A 22,310-nucleotide genomic window follows, 5' to 3' on the forward strand; every position below is an offset into this window, starting at 1 on the left:
AGGAGGTGCAAGCACAAATTGCTCGCCCTTAGAGTTGGTCAAAGGCGCCTAGCCTTCAGAGATAACATACACTAGAGAAATTTCGACGGGCACCTCGGCGGTCGGGGTGGTGTAGCGGTCGAACACGTCAGCCGCGATAGCTGGAGACCCGGGTTCGATTCCCGGCTTCGCCACCAGTGGGCTTGATCGCTTTTTCTTTAGTGTATGGTATCTATTTCAGTTTATACTTTAATATTCATTATAGAAAATGTCCAAAATGAAAGGGGGGCAAACTGTAAATGTCATGTTACTAGGTCAAGTGGGGTATCGTTAGAAAGAGCTGAAATTGTACATATCAAAACTATTTTTTATGATTTTTTTGTTGTGAAAAAAAAAGTTATGAAAAAAAAAGAAAAAAAAACGAACTTCAAGTTAGTACGAGATTATATGTAAAAAAATATCTTTTAAAGAAAGAAAAAACTGTCCAAATCGGTTAACATTATCAAGAATTATGCCTGAAAAAATGATATACTAAACAGGTCGCGCAAATTAGCGAAATCGCCGAGAGATAGCGCTGTACCTGTAGTTAATTATAGTCAAATCTTTAACGTTATACATATGAGATACATGAGATTATTGTAACTTTTGTAAGTTTGTACGGATACGGAACCCTCGGTGCGCGAGTCCGACTCGCACTTGGCCGGTTTTTTTATTATTGGAAACAGGTACGTAGCCGAAAACACAAACGCTCACGAAACGAAACGCTCGTAGCTATCTATCTCTATCGCTCTTGCGTATTGGCGCGACAGAGCCAGACTACCTTTCGCGGCGTTTCGTTTTCGTTTCGCGTCGCAGAAATGCCATTCGGGGCCTGCACCGAGAGCATGGCCGTCCCTATCGCACTTACAAATAGTGCGATAGGGACGGCCTAATGTTTTATCATATATCGCGACAATGCTTGCCTGCCCGATGGAAAGTGCCGATACAGCCACACACAAAGTGGTAAAATAAAAAATGGAATACATTTTTTTATTAGGGCACCCCAATTTACATGTAGTATTTTTTTTTCATTTATAACCTAACGTGTAATATATTGTTTAAAAGGTATTTAAAAATGAATAGGAGTTTACCGGAATCATTTTTAATAATCGCTCCAAAAGTAAAAAAAAATGTAAAAGAATCATAAAAATAGCCCGACACGCTCTTGGCCGATTTTTTAATTCTTAAAATAAAACTCTCTAAGCAATAAATTTCAAATAAACATTCCTCGCTGTGCTAATACTTGCCAAAGAAAAACTTATTTACTGTCTACTCTTCCCTATTTCAGTCAACAATATAATTGCTTTTTTTTAATTAAAAAAAAATCTTACGATCACGAGGTTGTATAAAAACGGCCGCACACATCCAATGTCAATAGACATTCCGGTTCCACATAGTCAGTCAGTCAGTCTCAGTCAAGGTTCTATTGTGAAATGAAATCACATGCTCGCATTCGAACTTGAGTAACCTACTCGTATTGATATAGAATCGTATTAAAATCTTAGAATTTAATGATTAACAATAGATTATAAGCCACTATGTTTCCTACTAACCAATAGATCCTAGTAATCTGAATAAAGAAATTATATTATTCTCAGTATTTATTTTCTTTCTTAGGTTAGATGTTTTACAATATGTATATAAAAATAAAATATAAAAACATTTACAAAACAATATAAAAACATATTATAAAAAACATAACCTAGCAGCGGGGCAGGGCCCAAGCTGGCGGTGGTTAGGGCTGCAGAGAGAGGAACCGTCGGACTATCCGCGCCGTGTCCAAGATCACCGCCTTCTGCATCTGACCCTTGATTGAGCCACCAGCGAGAGTCTCTTATTATTATTATTATATAGTATTCGTAAATCATTTAGGAACTTAGAAGCGTTAGATCGTGTCATTCAAATGACTCGCTAATTGTTACACCAAACCTTTAATGGCGTGACAAATACGAAGAAAAGCACGTGTCATCGTGATGACACGATCTATATTCTCGCCTTGTGTTGTCATTAGAGGGCCATTGCAGCAGGGCTGACATGATTTGCGTGACAATATGTCGCCGCGACATAAGGGCGTTATCACACTTGCGATTTACGGGCGATTTGAGAGCGAAGCGAAGTTTGCCGCGAGTGCGCAGCGTGTTCGCCGCGATATCCATTGCAGTGGATAGAAATAAATTTTGCTGACGAATACAGCATGACGTCTCGACTCTAGACGCGGCAACTCGCTGCGCACTCGCGGCGAACTCGCTTTTCTTTCAAATTGCCCGCTAATCACAACTGTGATAAAGCGCTAAACCACACGTTTTTTCCTAATAAGACAAAGGACGGGTAGTACAGATCTAGACCAGGGCTCACCTGAACAAGAATGTAGCTTACAAAAACTGCAACCAATAATATTAGATCCTGCCCATATTGTTGTGGTCCTGTTGGCGAATAAGGCTACTACTTGCCAGAGACCTTAAGAAGACTGCGGCACTGGGTCGACAAAGCGCATATTTTGCGCATTATTTATTTATGTATTAAAAAAACTGATTTATTTTTCAAGTTGTGCCAATATGATACCCGAGCAAGCGAAAGATTCCAATATGAACCGCAAGCGTAGCAGTGGATTAGAATGTGGATTCTTAATTGAACATTGCGAGAGTTTCAAAGTACGCAGGTTAAACATATTTTGCCACGTGGTGAATCACATAATTTTTGAAAAGGTTAATATTTATGTAAAACATAATACAGTTCATCCATTTTTTTACATTTATATTAATATGAAATTACTTTGCACTCTTTTGTGTAAAATGCAACTTTGTCATTCGTTTATGAAGTACCTATCAATAGAGCCTGTGTGTCACCAGTGTGTGTGGTGACAAGGTAAGTTTTATTTATAATAGGTAAATTACTATTGATACCCTGGCCGTGAGAGTAAAAGGTCGGCGAGTAGGTAATAAATCAATGGTAGGTAAGTAATGTTTATGTTTCTTCAAGTTTCCTTCATTTTGAACGAAGTAGATTCTATCTAGATTAAAATCAGGGTTAGTTTTTTTTTTCACTGATGTTCATTTGTTTTTTTTTTACTTCATAATCTTAAAAAACAACAGTGTGTGTGGACAGTCGCCAAATTGTATGGAACTCCGTGCACTCGATCTGATTTTTGTAAGATTATGATTTTTTCAGATGAATTTTAAGACTGTCTGTTGCCTGCCTTATTCACGGTAATTTTTGGGGCGACGCAATATCAAATTCACACTTCCAGACATAGTGCAAAAAAGTACCAAAGTGTAATGATACCTGCACGACACACTTAACACATCCGTATAAGATCTTTAGCCACATGCTCTACAAAAAACTGATATCGTTCTTCATCATATTAATAAGTTCGCGTAGAGGGTCATTTTCAGAATTTCGGTCCCCCCAATTAGCGTAAGTTGTTAACAAAAATTAACTCGCTGTCAGCTTTGTGACGACAATTAAGCATAAAATCTGTCTAAAAATTTACTTTTTTCACATTCTGAATATAATAATAATATAATAAGAATTAAAAGCCTAAGAATTAAAATAAATAAAGAGAATATAATAATATTCTTTATTTGCGAAAAATATGGTACAATAAGGTGTTATTTTAACAATATTTCTGAACAAAGACATATTTTGCTAGTTACGCATGCAAATATTTAGGTACTTAAAATTAAGTAATAATGGCATTTTTGGTTAATAATAACAATACTTACAACATTATGATTATTAAAGTTTATGTAATTAACACAAAAACAATATTTTTATTGAAATTTCATACCTCTACTTAACTATCGTCACAAAACTGACAGTGAGTTAATTTTTGTTAACGACACGCTAATTGGGGGGTCCCAATTGTCCCAAATTCTGGAAATGCCCTCTAGACTTAATTTATACGGTAAAAAGTTGGTTTATTTAGAAACGAAGTTATTTTAAGAAACCATACTTGTTTGGTAAAGTTTGCACAATAATATGAGTTTAATGAACTGGTCCTAAATATAGATGGTCCTTGATTAGCCTCTACCCGAAAACATCCCACCTATATAATATGTACCTAAGTATGACGAAGTCGTTTGCTTGGGCCATTTTATTACGTGTCCCAAAAGTCGGTGTTGTTGTTATAAAAACATACGACATTTCATATTATGTAATAGGTTTTTTTTTACTATAAATAGACTTGTTCATGGTCACAGACTAGTCGAGGCGAAGACATGGCCTACGATGAGACGTGCCTGTGTGCGTAGCCGAATGGACAAACGCTCACGAAACGTTCACGATAATACCTATATCTTTCGCACCTATCTGTCTCTATCGCTCTTGCGTATTGGCGCGACAGAGCCAGACTACATTTCCACGGCGTTTCGGTGTCGTTTCGCGTCGCAGAAATGCCATTCGGCTACAGGAGCCTGTGTGCGTAACTGCGTATAGCCTATTGCACAAACACTCACGAAACGCTCACGATAGTATCTCTTTCGTAGCTATCTATCTCTATCGTTTTTGCGTATTGGCGCGACAGATCCAGACTACATTTTTGCGGCGTTTCGGTGGCGTTTCGCGTCGCATGAATGCCATTCGGCTACGGGGCATTTTCACCCTTGATTGGCTATAACCCAAAAATGCCTTGTTGCCATCGATTATTTGTAGATTGGCGTTAAGTGTCACTTTCGAGCCACAAATCTATGTCAAAAGTGACACTTAACTCCATCTACACGTAGGTATAATCGAAACCTACAAGACATTATTTCTGTGTCGCCATCTATGTGTGGTATAGTGTATGCGCGTTCTTAGGCGGTATGCGGCGGCGGTGGATGGTATGATCTTCTTATATTTAATCTATGGTTATAGGTACGAGCTGGGAAATAGAAACCGGCAAGGAATTCCACTCCTTGGCAGTGCGCATTCTGAAATGACTGGTTAACACACATGGTGACATGACTAAATCTTAAGCCACTTTTGTAGGAGACAAAAAACTGCGTCGCGAGACTTGCATCTTTGTACATGTAGTGTAATGTAATGTGAATTTGAATATGTTTAAAAATAAATTTGATGTATCTACTTTATAAAAACCGGCCAAGAGCGTGTCGGGCCACGCTCAGTGTAGGGTTCCGTAGTTTCTGTATTTTTCTCAAAAACTACTAAACCTATCAAGTTCAAAACAATTTTCCTAGAAAGTCTTTATAAAGTTCTACTTTTGTGATTTTTTCATATTTTTTAAACATATGGTTCAAAATTTAGAGGGGGGGGGGGGGAGACACACTTTTTTTTCCTTTAGGAGCGATTATTATTTATTTATTCATGAACAATAACAATTGTGTCTGAATGTACTACATCTAAATATTAATCTAACATGCATAAATTTTACAACATATAGTAAAAGCCAAATGCCAAAAAATCACAATTAGAATATTATTATTATTATTAGGTATTACTAAAATTATTTATGTCAGTCAATTTTCGTTGAAATAATTAATAAATTCTTCAATTGAGTAGAAGCACTCCCTCAACAACAGGGCTTTTAATCTATTTTTAAAAATATTTAGGCTAGTAATGTTCCTCCACTCACTAGGAAGTTTGTTGTAGAGCTGTACCCCCTGGTAGTATGCGCAATGGCTCACTACTTTTAAGTTTGGCTGCAACTTACAACGTAGATATTTCCTTCGGGTATTTAGCCGTATTTCTCTTTCTTCAGAAGTCTCGTATTCGCCTAGATTTTTAAAGAGGTCAGTAAGGAGCAAAAGGATGTACAAACACGGGGCGGTCAGTATTCTCATGTTTATAAAGTGTTCCTTACATGATTGAGGTTGCGAAATCCGCACTATGGTTCTTATCGCTCGCTTTTGTATTACGAAGGCTTTATGCATATTATAGTCATAGCTATTGCCCCAAAATTGTATACTATAGCGAAGCTTCGATTCAACCAGTGCGTGATAAACCATCTTCAAATGATTACGATCAACTACGTCCCGTAAACTACGCAGAACATAGCAAGCAGAGCTGATGGAAGCCTCTACGTTTGCAAGCTCATTTTTCCAAGTAAGTAGATCGTCAATGTGGATGCCCAGGAACTTAACACTTGTAACGTTTTCAATGTGATTACCACAAAGTTTAAGATCCAGCATATCCTTTTGCTTGACCGTAGACCTAAGGAGCATTGCACTCGTCTTGCTTGAATTCACCTTCAATTTGTTGCAACTGAACCAGTGATGAAATAGTTCTAGCGCTCGATTTGCCTTGTCATTTAGATCATCCAGCGAATTAGAGTTAACAATTGCATTCGTGTCGTCTGCAAAAACTACTAAATTAATGTCCGGTATTTCATTCGTGATAAATTTTATCAGGTCGTTTGTATACACAACGAATAAAACTGGACCCAAAATAGAACCCTGGGGTACACCTCTCGTTATCTTAATGGGTTTGGACCTAACAACATTCTCACAATTGCCATCCACATCAGAGATTTCTACGAACTGAGTTCTGTTATCAAAGTAGGATTTTATCAAATCTAATGCTCTACCTCTAATGCCATAAAAATCAAGTTTTTGCATAAGTATACTGTGATCAACCATGTCGAATGCGGAGCTTAAGTCTAGAAATATAGCCCCCACCTTAAGCTTTTGGTTTAGTCCATTCACAATAACACTTAATAAAGTATCAATAGCTTGGGAGGTACCTCTAGATTTTTGATAAGCATATTGTGTATCACTCAAAATTCCATTTGCGTGTAAGTGCGCCATGAGCCTATTTTGAATAATTTTCTCGAAAATTTTTGACAGAGTTGGCAGCACTGACACCGGCCGATAATTTTTTGGGTCCGTTTTTGGCCCCTTCTTATGAATTGGTATAATCCTAGCCATCTTAAATTGATCTGGGAAGACCCCTTGTGTGATACAGTTATTGTAAAAAGATGCGAGAGGCAAGGCTAATGTGTCTAAATTTTCCTTAATTACAGATATAGGAATATCGTCATATCCCACCGACTTCTTCATTTTCATATTTTTCACTATTTTAGTTATTTCGTTAGCATTTGTGACGCCGAAAACAATATCGTTGTGCGTTTTTTTGTTATGTTTCTGTAATATATTTAACGCTGTGTCGCTGTCGGGGTGCCTGACGTTTTCATTAAATCCTTTTTCAAAGGCTTGTGAGAAGTTTCTACGACGACATGAGGATCGCTTATGACCCTATTTCCAACCTTTAATAACAACTTTTGGCGAGAAGTAGCAGATAACTTATTCCTGTGTCTATTTACCACGGTCCATATTGATTTGGAGACATGGGCTGCTTTTTGTAGGTGACGAGAAATGCAATTTCTTTTAGCTATGCTGATGACTTTTTTATAGGTGCGAATATATTTTTTCCTGTAGTCCATTATAGATGAATCGATGCTATTTATATGTCCACTCAAAAGAAATCTCTTCATCTTGCTTGAAACTTTAAGGCCCTTAGTTATCCAATTTGTTTTGTTCTCCTTATTTAAATTGATTTTAATTTTTTGTTTTTTAAACGCATAGTTAAATGCCATGTTGAAGCACAATATGAACTGTTCGATACTCAATGAACTCCAGTTATACTCCCTTAGCTTACTGCTGAACGTAATTTTATTATTATTAGACAGAGTCCGCCTTTCGGCGTATAGCACTTGTTCCTTAGCCGCACAGTCCATACGCTCTACCTTTACGCGACATGATATTCCGGCATGCCCATCACCCAATGCATTGTGATCCACCTCTCTCTGAACCACGCAGTCTTCTGGGAGATTGGTCAGTATATTGTCTAAACAAGACGAGTATGAATCGCGTAAATACGTAGTAGTGTTGATAAGATACCTAAAATTGTACCGCTTGATGAGCGAAAGAAAATCACTAGCCTTTTTAGAATCGTCAAGAATATTAACATTAAAGTCACCTAGTAAACAACATTTCTTGTTAAAAAAGTGCTCTAAAAACTTTTCCAATTGATCCATAAATATATCAATATTTTTGTCGTATGGACTTCTATAACAACAACATACATAAACATTTGTTGCCATATCTTTAACTCCACATATTTCGAAAGTCTCACATTTATACAGCTTTTTACACATTTGTAGATCTTCAGTAACTCTACTTCCCCGGCAAATAATTAAGCTCCCTCCTCTTATTTTGTTAGGCCTTGTATTATAGCTTATTAGAGTGTGATTATTTAAGTTAAATAGAGGAGCATTTACTTTATTTAAAAAATGCTCGGTTATGCAAATAAAATCATGCTGGATGTCCAGACCCTGCAGATACATTTCAAGCTCATGTTTTTTGTTACTAATGCCGCATAGGTTCTGGTGGTATAAACTTAAGTAATCACACATAGTTTTACTCGCTGAACATTTAAGGGGCACACCATTCAGTTTTGGATTTTGTCTAGAGAGGCCTTTATTCCCATTATCCACGAAAAAACTGGTCTGTTGTAGCGTCATTGATTATAGGGATTAAGTTAAGTACATTTTCTATGATGTTTCTCATTCCAATATTTTTAAGTTTACCATTAAATGCGGAAAACATTTCGAGAGTTAAATTTAAGTTAGAGTCAAAGAAAGTAGAGTAACCGTGATCAGCAATATCGTTATATAATAGAGTATTAAAGGTATCAACCCTAGCGTTAAATAACAATGCTCCACAAATATAAGTAGGACATGCAATAATAAAGTTTGTGTTACTCAGTTCTTGTAAAACTTTCCTTGTGTGTGTTACGAGTTTTCTGTAGTCATGTGTATTTCGAAAATCTCGTTCACCTACCAGAATCACACAGTACTTAGTCATTTTTTGTCAGGTTTTTGGCCAGTACGCTCACAGATTTTAATAAGTCCTGTAATCTACTACCTGGCAGAACGTGATGACAGCACTTAAAGTTTTGAAGTTTATCTTGCCCCTTAATGATTTTAAGAATTGTATTCCTATTGTTGTCACTGAATAATAAGACTTTGTTCTGATTAAACTGATCGATGTTTTGTGTAGTTGCTTTTCGAGTCGTTTGCGTCGAGGTCGGTGGTTTTCTAGCTGTATATACGCACCCTAGTGGGCCGACAGAGTCAGATGATGTCATATACGCAACTCCAGGTGATTCTTCGAATGAGCGTGTCCTCTTACTTGTCTTAGGGGTCACTGACCCATTGGCTATATTATTTGAGCTAGTCTTAGTATTTCCCATGCTATTTCTTGATGACTTGTGAGGGGATGCCACCGATTTATTTTTTAGTAAGCTCCTGTAGAAATCGCACTTCTTCCGCGATTCTGATAATTCATTCTGTAACCCATAATTTTCATTTAGTAACTTTTGAACTTCATTATCTGCCCCCAATAATTTTTCTTCAAGGTCCTTTAGTTTTATTCTCAGTTCATCTACTAAGTAAGTTTGTAACTGCGAATCTAGGTTTGGCAAACTCCTGGTACTAGTATCATTTTCATCCATTGAGCACAACGACGAAGATGGTGACAACATCATTGGTGATTCTGACCCTTCATTATTTTCTATATCTGATAAGGACTCAAACGAGTTTTGTGTCGGAATGTTCACATGAATTTGCTCTTGTGGTGTCAAGTCCAGAGTCTCATCAAGAATTTCATCACTAGTTTGCTCATTATTTATCAAATCAGACGTTTGAGGGTGCTCCGAGGGTGTCAAAACAGGCATTTGTGTATGCTGGGCATCCACACACGTTTGCCCATGAGATGCAGCATCGAGGTGTTGAACATCACTAGTCGTACCTGTTGCCAGTGGGGCCGAAGTATCTGCAGGCTTATTTTTACCTAATGTTACGTTTTGTCTATCCGTCTCTGTATTATTTACTGGGATACTATGTGTATTTGTGGAACTAGAACGTCGATTTGAATTATTTAAATTTGGACGACACGATAAACATATCCATGCCTTCCTTCTACCTGCAGTCATTAGTCTAAAAAGCTTGGCGGATCTTCGTGCACAAGGTAAACAAAATGTACATTTACATTTGGCGCATTTCAACACGTCTTCTGACCGTAAGTTGCATTTACTACATACTGGCGCCATCTTTTGAGCTCAGTGCGCAGTTAGATTCTGAGGTATATTGCTAGTTCATTTACGAGCGATGCCGATTCTACACAACAAAGTTTGCTGGTTCACGATTGGTCCCGATTCGATTTGGAACTCACAATCGATTTCGAAACGATTTCGGGCTAGCAACACCAAACTGCGCGTGAAACGGAACGCATTGGCAGCTGTCAATGTCAGTGTCCAATCAGCTGTAACTGGTCCCGTTAGTTTTTGCCGAAAACAAACGAAAGATGTTATCTTTTTGCGATTTTAAATGTTATTCTTGCTGTAACGGCTATAAGAGTGCTCTTACCGGTATTTTAGTTGGTGATTTAGTGCCTCTTGTGCTCCGTTCTTGTGCAAAAATCAATAATACGTGCCGGCTTCTTGTAGTGTTTCACGAGTCACTTTTGTTTTCGAGTTGTAAGTATTTATACGAAATTAAAATTGATAGGAGCCCTGCTTTCACTGTTTACATGGCCGGGGTTGCCATATTAGTAGATTATTTCCGAAAATATGAATATTATTAAAAAAACGATTTTAGTAAACCCTTATTCATTTTTGAATACCTATCTAACAATATATCACACTTTGGGGTTGGAATGAAAAAAAAAAAACAGTCCCCACTTTACATGTGGGGGGGGGGGGTTACCCTAACCAAACATTTTTTTCCACTTTTTATTTTACCACTTTATCGGCGTGTTTGATATACATATTGGTACCAAATTTCAGCTTTCTAGTGCTAACGGTCACTGAGATTATCCGCGGGCGGACGGACGGACGGACAGACATGGCGAAACTATAAGGGTTCCTAGTTGACTACGGAACCCTAAAAAGCCCAGTTCACCTGATAAGGAAAATCTCAGAAATATCAAAGAAAATGATGCAGCAATGGTTACAAATAACATCATCTGAAACCACAAACAGTTATTTGGTTCAAAGACAAATGGAAAAATTATGTTATACGATTCCGTCAAAACTAGACACAATATTTTTTTATTAGCTGAATCTACTTATTTTCGTTTAGGTTGTCAAATATGTGCATTTTTTATAGTTTCCGAATTATATTATCCGCCGGTTTAGTGAAACATACCTTGACACTATTGTTGTCACTATAAATATAATGTTGCCAGTAGGTATTTAAAAAATGTTAAAACACAAATGGCCCTTAATAATCGAAATATATAAAAGCTAAATAATGTTAAAAATTATTTGATTTGCTCCCACAGTTACGTACAAGGGCCCTTCTTAAAGGTCACGGTTGAATAGTTACTCAATTTTGTTGCGGATAAAAAAATGACTGTTGTTTTCGTTTTTCAAACAAGTGGATAAATAATAAGTATGCATGTTGTAACTGTGTATAGCACCAAGCACATAACACTAATTCAGTACAATGGGTTCAACAGGCCAGAACAGACTCTCGGAAAAACACTGACTGTCAATAAAAACTAGACTTTTCAAACATGACATCTCATCAATCTCATCATACCTGTATCGTGTGCCTTTCAATGTATTATAACTCCTATTATTTTACTTTTATGGTGTATTTTGCCGCATTAATATTTTTGCGTAACATTTGTCTATGACGAGTGTTTAATTTACGAATCTTATCTGCTAGTTTACCCCACAGACATGTTTACTTACATAAGATAACTGTTTACAGAAGATAAAAATTTACCTACATCTTCCTATCAAACATGGTTATTAAAAACAACTGATTAGAGTAATTAGGAAAAACCGCAATTCCAGAAAAGTCTGCCTGGTTAGTTGACGTCGAAAAATCGTCGTCATCATCATCATATCATCTCTTTATCACCCACTGCTGAGCACAGGACTCTTTTCTAGTACGCCACTTGTCCCGGTCCTAAGCTAATGTCAGCGGTTCTCAAAAAGTTTGTACAAAAATTAAGGAAAAAGTTAAATTTGTTTTTATTATTCCTATTTTGTTACCAAGATTTTTTTGATGAATTGAGATTTTAATAAGTTTTATTTCGTCATTATGGTTCTCTAGTATCTATATTTTCTTAATTATAACAATTATCCTGTATATATCTCACGAAAGTCGACTTATATTACTAAATGTTGGTAACAAAATAGGATCAATTAAAATTAGACATTGACAAACACTTGTAAATTGTAACCTGTAGTTCGTTCGAGTTCGAGTTCGAGAAATGAGCCCCTGGTCCTGGTATACCTCGACTGAGTCGCACAAAGTCTCGTCATAATTCACCTCAGTCCGTGTCTCTATGTCATGTCATGACACCCCTGGAAATGCACAGATCAGGAAAATGCAGACCCCTCTTTGTCTACATCAAGCATCTATCTTCTAAAGTAAAGAATACGTTTGAAATCAAATCCTATCACACTTACACGTGCAAGCGATCATATTATCATTTTCCTGACAGAATCGCTTGATATCTACGCCTAAATCTTTGTTCCATAAATATTGTTTCCTCAAAATACAATACAATTTCATCAATATAATTGACAGTTAAAGTACACCACAATCAGTAGGTACACATATCGTAAATATTGCCGGCAAATTATCAGTCTCATCTCACATGACCAAATTGAAAGCATGTGATAGTTAGTCATGCTCTTGATATCGGCTCCTTTGAACAGAAATATTGGGTTGGTAAGAAAGTAATGAGCGAATCATAACCAATATTGTAATTTTTATTTAATTTATTATTTTAATCATTTATCAAAAATATAACGGCCTTCGTTATCTACTACTTGTCTCCATCGTTCTGGTAAAGAATGAATAGCATCGGCGAAGAAGTTCTTAGGTTTAGATTCAAAAAACTCAGCTATGTACTGTCGTAGATGGGCTTGATCATCGAACTTTTTTTCATTCAAGGCATTTCTTAGCGATCTGAACAATGCGTAATCCGTAGGTGCCAAGTCTGGAGAGTACGGTGGATGAGGTATCACTTTCCAACCTAGCTCCAATAGCTTTAGCCGAGTCACTTTTGCAATGTATGGGCGAGCATTGTCGTGTAAGAAAAAACTTTAGCATGCTGTGGACGATTCTGACAGATTTTTTGGTTTAAATTTTCAAGATGATTACAGTATACTGATGCGGTAACAGTCATTCCACTTGGTAGGAGTTCCCAGTGAATAATACCATGAATATCCCACCAAACGGACAGCATAACTTTTTTCGGGTGAGGCTCTGTTTTTGGTGCCTTTATTCCTTTTTCGTTTGGAGCTAGCCACTGACGTTTGCGTGTCTGATTTATATATAAGACCCATTTTTCATCTCTAGTGATAAGATGGTCCAACCAGTTGAATGTGCGGCAAAAAGACAGAAGTTGTATGCAGATATCGGCACGGCGGTTTAGTTGATCTCTATCATGTTCATGCGGTATCCAAACACTGTATTTGTAGTTTTTTTCCCAACTCGTGTAAATGTGTTTCTATGGTGACATGAGAGCAGCCTAACTCGGTAGCAAGAATACGACTCGTTAGCCTCGGATCTCCTTCAATTAAGGTTTTTAATTTGGCTACATCAATCTTCACCGGTCGACCAGACTTAGGTTGATCTGATAATGAAAAGTCGCCACTACGAAACCGCTGGAACCATCGTTTCGCCGTGGCCTCAGACACAACTTCAGGAGCAACACGCTGACATATATTACGCACTGCTTCGGCGGCTGAATGGCCAGACTGAAATTCATATAGTAAGCAATGCCTTACATGCACTTTTAATTCGTCCATTTTCTTCCTTATATTAGCTCGGCGACAGCTAGTGAATGACTGACGAGAAACTGTGCGACTCGCCCTTTATATACTTTCGACCATAGAAGATTCTAGAACTCTCTCAAAAATTTTATGTGGAATTCAATCGATCGCTCATTACTTTCTTACCAACCCAATAAATCCTTCTCAAGTACCATTCGCGAATAATCTGGGTATTTATAGATTTGACACATATTCCTAGTTATTGATAAGGGGGGTTACCATGACGTGCTAAAGCCGTTCAGTTTAGGTTGAGAGAGAGGGACGGAGCTATGTAACTGCTATAGCTGTGTCCCTTTCTCTCAACCTAAACCACAGAATATATAATAGTACAAGCCTAAACTGAACGTCTTTAGTACGTCATGGTAACCCCCAAGGATGGACATATTAATAGAGAATAGATAGAACATATCTATAATGTTACATGCAGTCATATTGTGATCTGTTTCTACAACTGGTTAATATGCCTAAATTTGAGCCTTTATAGTTTCGTTATGTTCATCTATGTACTCGTGACTTTCCGTACATCCGGGTTCTTGTCCATATAGTTTAACCATTTCATTAACATACTTATAGGTACTCTAAATCTTCAAAGTAGGTCTATTTTATTAATGTGTTACGGTAGTTGATACATATCGATATTGATATCACTTGAGTCGATATTTACTTGTAATTATTAATCGGGAATGGTCCACTTTCCCCTGTTATACTGGTTTGCAAATTTTTATAACAATCTTTTTAAATAAATTATATAGTACGCTTTTTTTTTTAATATTTTAAGCGGGTTACTCACGTATTAAGATATAGCGTTCGACATGTTTCGGTTCAACTTCGAGAACCTTTCTCAAGAGTAGCGACACCCCGCCTTTACATGTCGAGAGCGCGACGCATACTGCGGGCGCTTGCTCGGTGCGCGCGGCTGCTGAGGACGGGCGCAGGGGGGGTCGGCGGTGCGGGCGACGCACGGGCGACGTCACCGTGGCGAGATCGGAGCTACCCGCTATGTTACTTTTGTCAAAAGCAGGATTGCACACAACACTTATTACGTCACTTGTTAAGGGTGCGTTTACACTGGGGACCGACGTAGTGCCTATAACTGTTTTCTAACTAGGTGGCACCGACCAACCACTGTCACGATTGAAATTAGGATGACGAACGAAATTAGTCGATTATCAGAATTCAACAGATTTTAAACGATAGGTAGAGGAAAGCCGAAGAAAAAGTGGATGGACTGCGAGATGATATGGAACGAATGCAAGTGACTGATGAAATGACGTCCGATACAGATGTATGGAAGAAAAAGACATGCTGCGCCGACCCTAACTAATTGGGATGAGGACAAGCGAATGATGATTCGTAGGTATGTGTGAACAATGAGATAATCTCATTGTTTCTAATTTTTGAATCAAATCATAAGTAACAGAACTTAGTAACCAACAGGTAAGTAGTTGCCATACTTTATTAAAGATCATGAATTGATCATGACGGCAGTGTAGACAAAGTATTTAAGTTATTTCTTAATATTAAAATCACAGATAATAAGAGGATTCATATCTTCAGTACGTACGAACTTTGTAATTTGATGAATTATGCGGTAACCGTTATGATTTATTTCAGGTCTTACGATTAGAATGCAGTAACGTAGTTCTTAACTACCTTCTTTAGGGTTCCGTACCAAAAAGGCATAGAAGAGTTCCTTAGGGTGCGAGTCTGGGTGGCATCTATCACGAGATTTTGAAGTTACGTTGAGGCCTACAACCGAGCGAAAGCGAAAGCGAGCGTCGGATCATCCAAGGGGGTTTATTCCGTGGGAGTCAGACATACCCACTGGCTCTCCCGGGTCAGTGGCATCCATAATGGATTCCCCCTGTCCAATCGTCAAACCTAGCGATTTCCCGGCGCCAATATTTATGCTTACTAAAACTAAAAATAGGCTACTTGAACCTTTTTTAAAGTCTGTCTTATATGATTAAGTACTGTCCAATCAACCGAAATAAAATATGACCATGTTTTATTATGTGTTGTATTATGACTTAAAAATAGCAAAAATATATTTTTAAAGTATACTTTTACGTGACTGAGTGGCATCAGATCGCACAGGATAGGAGCGAATGGCGGAATATTGTGTCGGAGGCCAAGATCCACTTCGGGTCGCTGAGCCATCGCAGTAAGTAAGTAAGTATACTTTTACGTAATCAGGCGAAAACAACACAGTCATGTTAATCTATAGATTATCTATGAATCAGGTCATTCTATTCGAAAACAACATTTTCTGACTTTTTAAGTATGAAGGCATAAAGTTCAATATGTCAGTGATTGTTTTGACATGCAGTAAGGTTCGAATTCGATGACCCTACTATTAAGGCTAAATTGCAGACCCTATAACATCGCCGTCGAGTCGCTTTTGTCTGTCGATATTCTACCGGATACATTCTGGGGAGTGCGCTCAAGAACTGCACGACCTAATTCCTCCTTCTCCTTTCCATCTTCGGACGTCCAGGCGAGGGGAACGAATGCACCCGTATGTGGTTAGTGTTCCATTTATCCGCACAAAGCGTTTTGCCTCATCCTTTGTAATGCGGACTGCAAAGGAGTGGAATGCGCTCCCAGCATCGGTGTTCCCAGAGAAATACGACCTCGGTCTCTTTAAACGTAGAGTGAATAGGCTATTACTGAATCGGTGAGCTCCATCTTAGACTCTGTCTTCACTTCCCATCAGGTGTGACTAGGGTCAATCGCCGATCAGTCCATAATAAAAAAAAAAACGTCACTACATCGCTGACAGCGTTTTCAGTGGCCAAAATAAATAAAAAATTACACACATTTGTAATCGAAAATACGTACACGTATACGTATACGTACACTTTTAATATCCAAAATCTATAAATATTGTTTTTTTATGTCAAATACTACGGAAGACAATCATTTTATTGTGCCAAATTCGATATGAGTCTAGTAGCCTGTTATAAGTAGGTAAGGTCAATACGGGTTAATGTGTCATACGATGAAGTGAGCCTGGCCTTCATATTTGGCATGTTTAAACGATGATCATGTATTGAGAGTTCATACCTTTACCACTAATCGTGAGTAGCAACTGTAGCAAGTAGCAAAAGTGTTAACTCGCAAAAATACCTGTGCCAGTGAGTAAAGTTAGACGCACTTATCCCCGTATAGCGAAGACATATGTAACTCCGTATAGACGGATAAAGTCATAGAAAAATACGTACCTCAAAGCCCTAGAGAAAAAGGTACGGTGGCCTAGATGGCGTTACACCTTCGGTGACCGCTTTCCATCAGGCGGACCGTATGCTTGTTTGACACCGACGTAGTATTAAAAAAAACAACAACTTTACCTTCTTGTAATATAAACAACTATTTCATGGCCACACTTTGGTACATAATTGCAAATAATATATGTACTAACAATTGTAAAATAATACGTACGTATATTTTTTATATTATTACGACATAATTACAATTAATTATACATCTTTAAAATATAAATATAGTTTATTTCAAATCAATCTTTAATAATTTATATTCCTGTTTTCGAAAAGGTTCTAAGGAAATAAATACCTTTTCCTCGGTGATTTAATAAATAAGGAAAATGGAGAGGAAATGATTGCTATTTTTTTTTATTATGGGCTAGAATGCACTCGGTGGTGGCCACCTACACATATAACTGAGTGTATGTGGCTGTTACCAAGGCACTTTTTAGAATTAGAATAAGTTTTTTAAAAATGTATTTTGCTCACTGTATGGACTTTGGTCTGAAATAAAGATATTTTTTTTTTTTTTGTTATAAGTAGGGATATTTATTAACTGTTGTTACCGATATAAAATACATTATTTTTAATAACGGAATTTATAATGTGTTTTTTTTTCGTTAATTTTAAGGGAAGATATGTCTTTAGGTCAAATACAATTAGTTAATTAGGTACGATCACTGAACAAGTGAATCAAAACCTTAACTAGGTACCTAATATGTACTTTCTACTAATGTTAACTAGTAATGTTATTTCAAATTTTCAGATTTTTTTTCGAATGTATCAAAAACCACTTAACTTATGTTAATGTGCCTAACGTTATGTCGATTTTAATGGAAATAAAAAAAACACGGCGAAGAAAGAAATTGACTCGAGTAATTATATAAATTATAATATAAATTATTTGTAATAAAAAATAGAACTTACCGTAGCTTTTGCACAGAACAAATGTGACTCGTACAAAAACAACTACAATTATAGTACAAATTGGTATAAGTCCATAAAAATAAGCGTCACTTCTCATATCACTCTCAATTTTAATGTCCATCGAAGCTTCCTGATCCATTTTAGGTTTTTAATACTATTCAGTCTTAGAAAACTAGCCAGTTCGTGTGAGATTCAATTAAAACTATGAGATTTAACACTCGCGGGTTTCTGTTAAAAAAAAACTTTTAAATTACGTCCGAACGCGTTTAAAGAGACCTGCTACTTGCGTGTTTTAAAGAGCCGCGCGTATTGTTTATCGATAGATTTATCGCAAATCGGCGTTTATTTGACGTTTTATCCGAGTGGAGTACGTTCAACAACAAACAATCCGCGAGAAGTCTGTCGCGTCGCGGCCGAGATTCGTTGATAAAAACCGTCTCCTTGGTTAGCCCGGTAGCAGAGGTCAGACTCGCATAGATGATTCGTTTTTGTGTGTTTTCGTAGTGTACTTGTGTAGTAAACATTTACTTGAACTTGAAAGTAACTAATTTTTCTCAAACATGGTATGAAATATTGATGTTATTCTCAGTGACCGTTAGCACTAGAAAGCTGAAATTTGGTACCAATATGTATATCAATCACGCCGACAAAGTGGTAAAATAAAAAGTGGAAAAAATGTTTTGTTAGGGTACATGTAAAGTAGGGACTGATTTTTTTTTCATTCCAACCCCAACGTGTGATATATTGTTGGATAGGTGTTTAAAAATGAATAGGGGTTTACTAAAATCGTTTTTTGATAAAATTAATATTTTTGGAAATAATCGCTCCTAAAGTAAAAAAAAAGTGTCCCCCCCTCTAACTTTTGAACCGTATGTTTGAAAAATATGAAAAAAAATCACAAAACTAGAACTTTATAAAGACTTTCTAGGAAAATTGTTTTGAACCTGATAGGTTGAGTAGTTTTTGAGAAAAATACGGGAAACTACGGAACCCTACACTGAGCGTGACCCGACACGCTCTTGGCCCATTTTTAGAATTTGGGACCCCCCAATTAGCGTAAGTTGTTAACAAAAACTAACTCGCTGTCAGTTTTATGACGACAATTAAGGATAAAATCTGTCTAAAAATTTTTTTTTACATTCTGAATGCAGATTGTCGCTTAAAGTTATGTAATTAACACAAAAACAATATAAACTTAAAATATATATAGTAATAAATATATAAATATAAAGTACATACGTTATGTAGGATTTTCCAGTTTTGCGGTTTACTCATTTTGAGTTTAAAAGAATTGGGAAAAGAGGCGAGAATTCATTGACTTAAATAATTATTTGTACTTAAAGGGGCATTTTCAGAATTTGGGTCCCCCCAAAACAAAAATTTACTCGCTGTCAGTTTTGTGACGATAATTAAGCATAAAATCTGTCTAAAAATTTACTTTTTTCACATTCTCAATGTAGATTGTCGCTTAAAGTTTATGTAATTAACACAAAAATATTTATTGAAATTTCATGCTAATTGAGGCCATTGGGGGGTCCCAAATTCGGGAAAATGTCCAAAGACGTGGAAGGATACGGTACCAAAATTGTACCCGCTCGGTGTTAGTAAAAGGCAATCGTGCAGTGCAGTGAATCAGCAAAGTGCATGCAAATGCACTATAAGGTCTATAAGAGTAGTAGTTGAGTTGAGCCGGAGGTCGATTCTAATTTAATAATGTTGGTTTTGACGCGATTCATGGTGGGATGAAAATTGGTTCTCCTAAAAATAGACAAACAATTTTTTAATATTACTTTTCATGGAAAGACCTTTTTTAGCTACTAGTATAATTGCTATAAATATTTAATATCCTTAAATTAATGTAGGTTAGACTTTGTCTTCGTTTAGGATAATAATATATCGGAATAAAATGGAAACGGTAACAAGATGTTAAATCTGATTTCCAATTAGCTAAAACTTTAGCTCCTACTACCATTTAATACCAGGACAGACAAAGCCCATACAAAAAAGCATACCCCTGAAATGTATGCGCCTTTTAGGCTTAAAACTAGATGGCGCTGTTTCGCAGCCTGGAAGTGGCCAAAATCATATTTTCCCTAAATATTTTTGCGGGTTTTTATTTTTTATAAGAACAAATGACATGCTTCTTTATTTGAATATCATTATAATCACATCAATACACATTTTGAAAAAAAAATCATCATCATATTTAATAGATGGTGCTAAAAAATGGAGGTACGATTCTTAGTAAGAAGAAATCCTATATAAATCATCCTTGGCTCCTAGTAATTTTTTTCACTATTTGTCTAGTCCCAGTGCGCCATCTATAGGCGATATGTAAAACTGTATCACGGAATGAAAACAAAGATGTTGTTACAAGTGATATTAGTTCTGCTACTCGATACTAGATGGCGCTGTAAAACAACAATACTGTATCTTTGTTTTTATTTTTATTTAGAAATTAAATTCAGGGGGCCGATTTTTGAGTCTCATTGTCACTAAAATACCGGTTGAAAACGGTGAATTGCCTATTAAATTCAGTGACAATTTTTTGAATTCGAACGCCGTGAGACTCAAAAATCGGCCTCCGATCGGTATTTTAATCATTTGACAACTAACTATTAAAAACTTAAATGCAAATACACGAAGAGTGGTTACAGTTTAGATATTATCGAATAAAGTCAAGATAAAGTGAATTATGTAGCGGGAAGAAAAGGTTTATTTGACATGACCATATTTTTAAACCCCGACCACATGAATACATATTAGTACAAGAGGCACAAACGACGGGGTGTTATAAGTTTGACGTGTCTGTCTGTGTCATCGTAGCTTTCGAACGGAGATTTCGTGTTTTGTTTGAAAACATTATTTGAATTAGTCGGGAGTGCTTTTAGCTATGCCTATGCTTGATGAAAATCGGTCCACCTTGTTTTTTTTTTTTTTCAATTTTTTTTTAATAATATCTGTGCAATTGGACGCAGGCATAGGCGTAGTTAATAGTAAACGTTTTTTCCTAGGGTTATGAAATTGCTAGTATAATATATCATAATTAACTTTTTAAGCACTTTTCCAATTTAAAATAAAATAACTTACCAAATATCTCACAGCATCTCAAGCACAAACACGTCACAGTATACAAGAAAACAATAAAGAAGAACGGCAGAAACAAAATCAACGAATCCATGGCTTTTGCCGTATCCAAATCCGCGATACAACTACCGGTACATATGAATATTATCTAAGTGTAGATATCGGGTATCTACGATACCATTTAATTAATACGAAGATAAGCCGCGGAAGAGTTTTGTATACCTACAATAAATTACACACTTCGGACCCAAATCTTTTATTTGTCTCGCGATATACAGTGTGTATTTTTTAATACGAATGGATAATCCTTAAAGTTGTCAATTTAAATCCTAAATAACAAAATTTTATGGATAGAAATTCAGTTTAAAAAAAAAATATTTCGATGGAAATATTTTCCAAATGGTCCAAACAAAAATACTCATATCTTGCCTTGTATTGTGTCAAATTGCTTTTTTACAGCATGATACATACCGTCACTACTTTTAAAAAAACTTGTATCTTCGTCTGTCAATAAAAAGAAAATTGCAGTAAGTATGTATGGAATGCATATAGACTTACTGCGTTTTAACTTTGAGGAACAGCGTGAGATACGAGATTTTTTTAAAGTAGTGACGATACGTTTTGTTATGTTTGCGCTTGCGGTGATATCAAAAATGTATAATGTTCCTTATGTTTGGTGTTTATTTTACCAACTAGGGAAAAATAGTTATTTGTTATACAAGGGTGCAAAGTTGTATTTTAACGCCGAGTGTGGAATTGAAAAACGAGCAAGTGAAAGGATTCTATAGTTGAACCACGAGCGAAGCGAGTGGTTCGAGAATAGAATCCTAAACTTGCGAGTTTTTTAACACACGAGAAGTAAAATACATTTGCACCCGAGTGTAACACAAAACTTTTCCCCTCACTATAGCGAGGAAACTACAACGCAAAAAATGCGTTTATCACTGCTTCCAGTAGTTTCACAGGTGGTAAATCATCTTTATTACTAGATTCACCTACTTTTATCAATTTTAAAACAGTTAATTTGACTTTATTCAAGGTCAAATTACTTTACCCACTAGTGGATAAAATGCGTTTTTACGCGCTGGTATTAAAGGACAAAACACGTATTTCCTAGCCAGTGAGGGGAAAATCAAATTATTATAATAAAATATTTTTAATTTGTTTGTTTTTCATTAGTTATGTTATTTACGTTTACATTCCGTTTTAGTCTAAAGCATATTT

At 36.5% G+C, this 22,310-nt stretch overlaps 1 protein-coding gene and 1 non-coding gene across 2 annotated transcripts in view; one reads left to right on the forward strand and one right to left on the reverse strand.

Annotated features, from left to right (window-relative positions):
- LOC125236063 (TOX high mobility group box family member 4-like) overlaps window positions 1-18,334 on the reverse strand; it is a 71,742-nt gene extending 53,408 nt beyond the window's left edge. The window contains exon 1 of the mRNA XM_048142763.1: window positions 18,000-18,334. Coding sequence (XP_047998720.1) covers window positions 18,000-18,138 — 139 coding nt within the window. The 5' untranslated portion in view covers window positions 18,139-18,334. The remainder of the gene's footprint in view (window positions 1-17,999) is intronic.
- Window positions 100-173, forward strand: Trnas-cga. Its single transcript has one exon. It is a non-coding gene; the product is annotated as a tRNA-Ser (tRNA).
- Window positions 18,335-22,310: the final 3,976 nt, after the last annotated feature.

Source organism: Leguminivora glycinivorella, chromosome 2 (genome assembly GCF_023078275.1).
Source record: "Leguminivora glycinivorella isolate SPB_JAAS2020 chromosome 2, LegGlyc_1.1, whole genome shotgun sequence".
Lineage (NCBI taxonomy): Eukaryota > Metazoa > Arthropoda > Insecta > Lepidoptera > Tortricidae > Leguminivora > Leguminivora glycinivorella.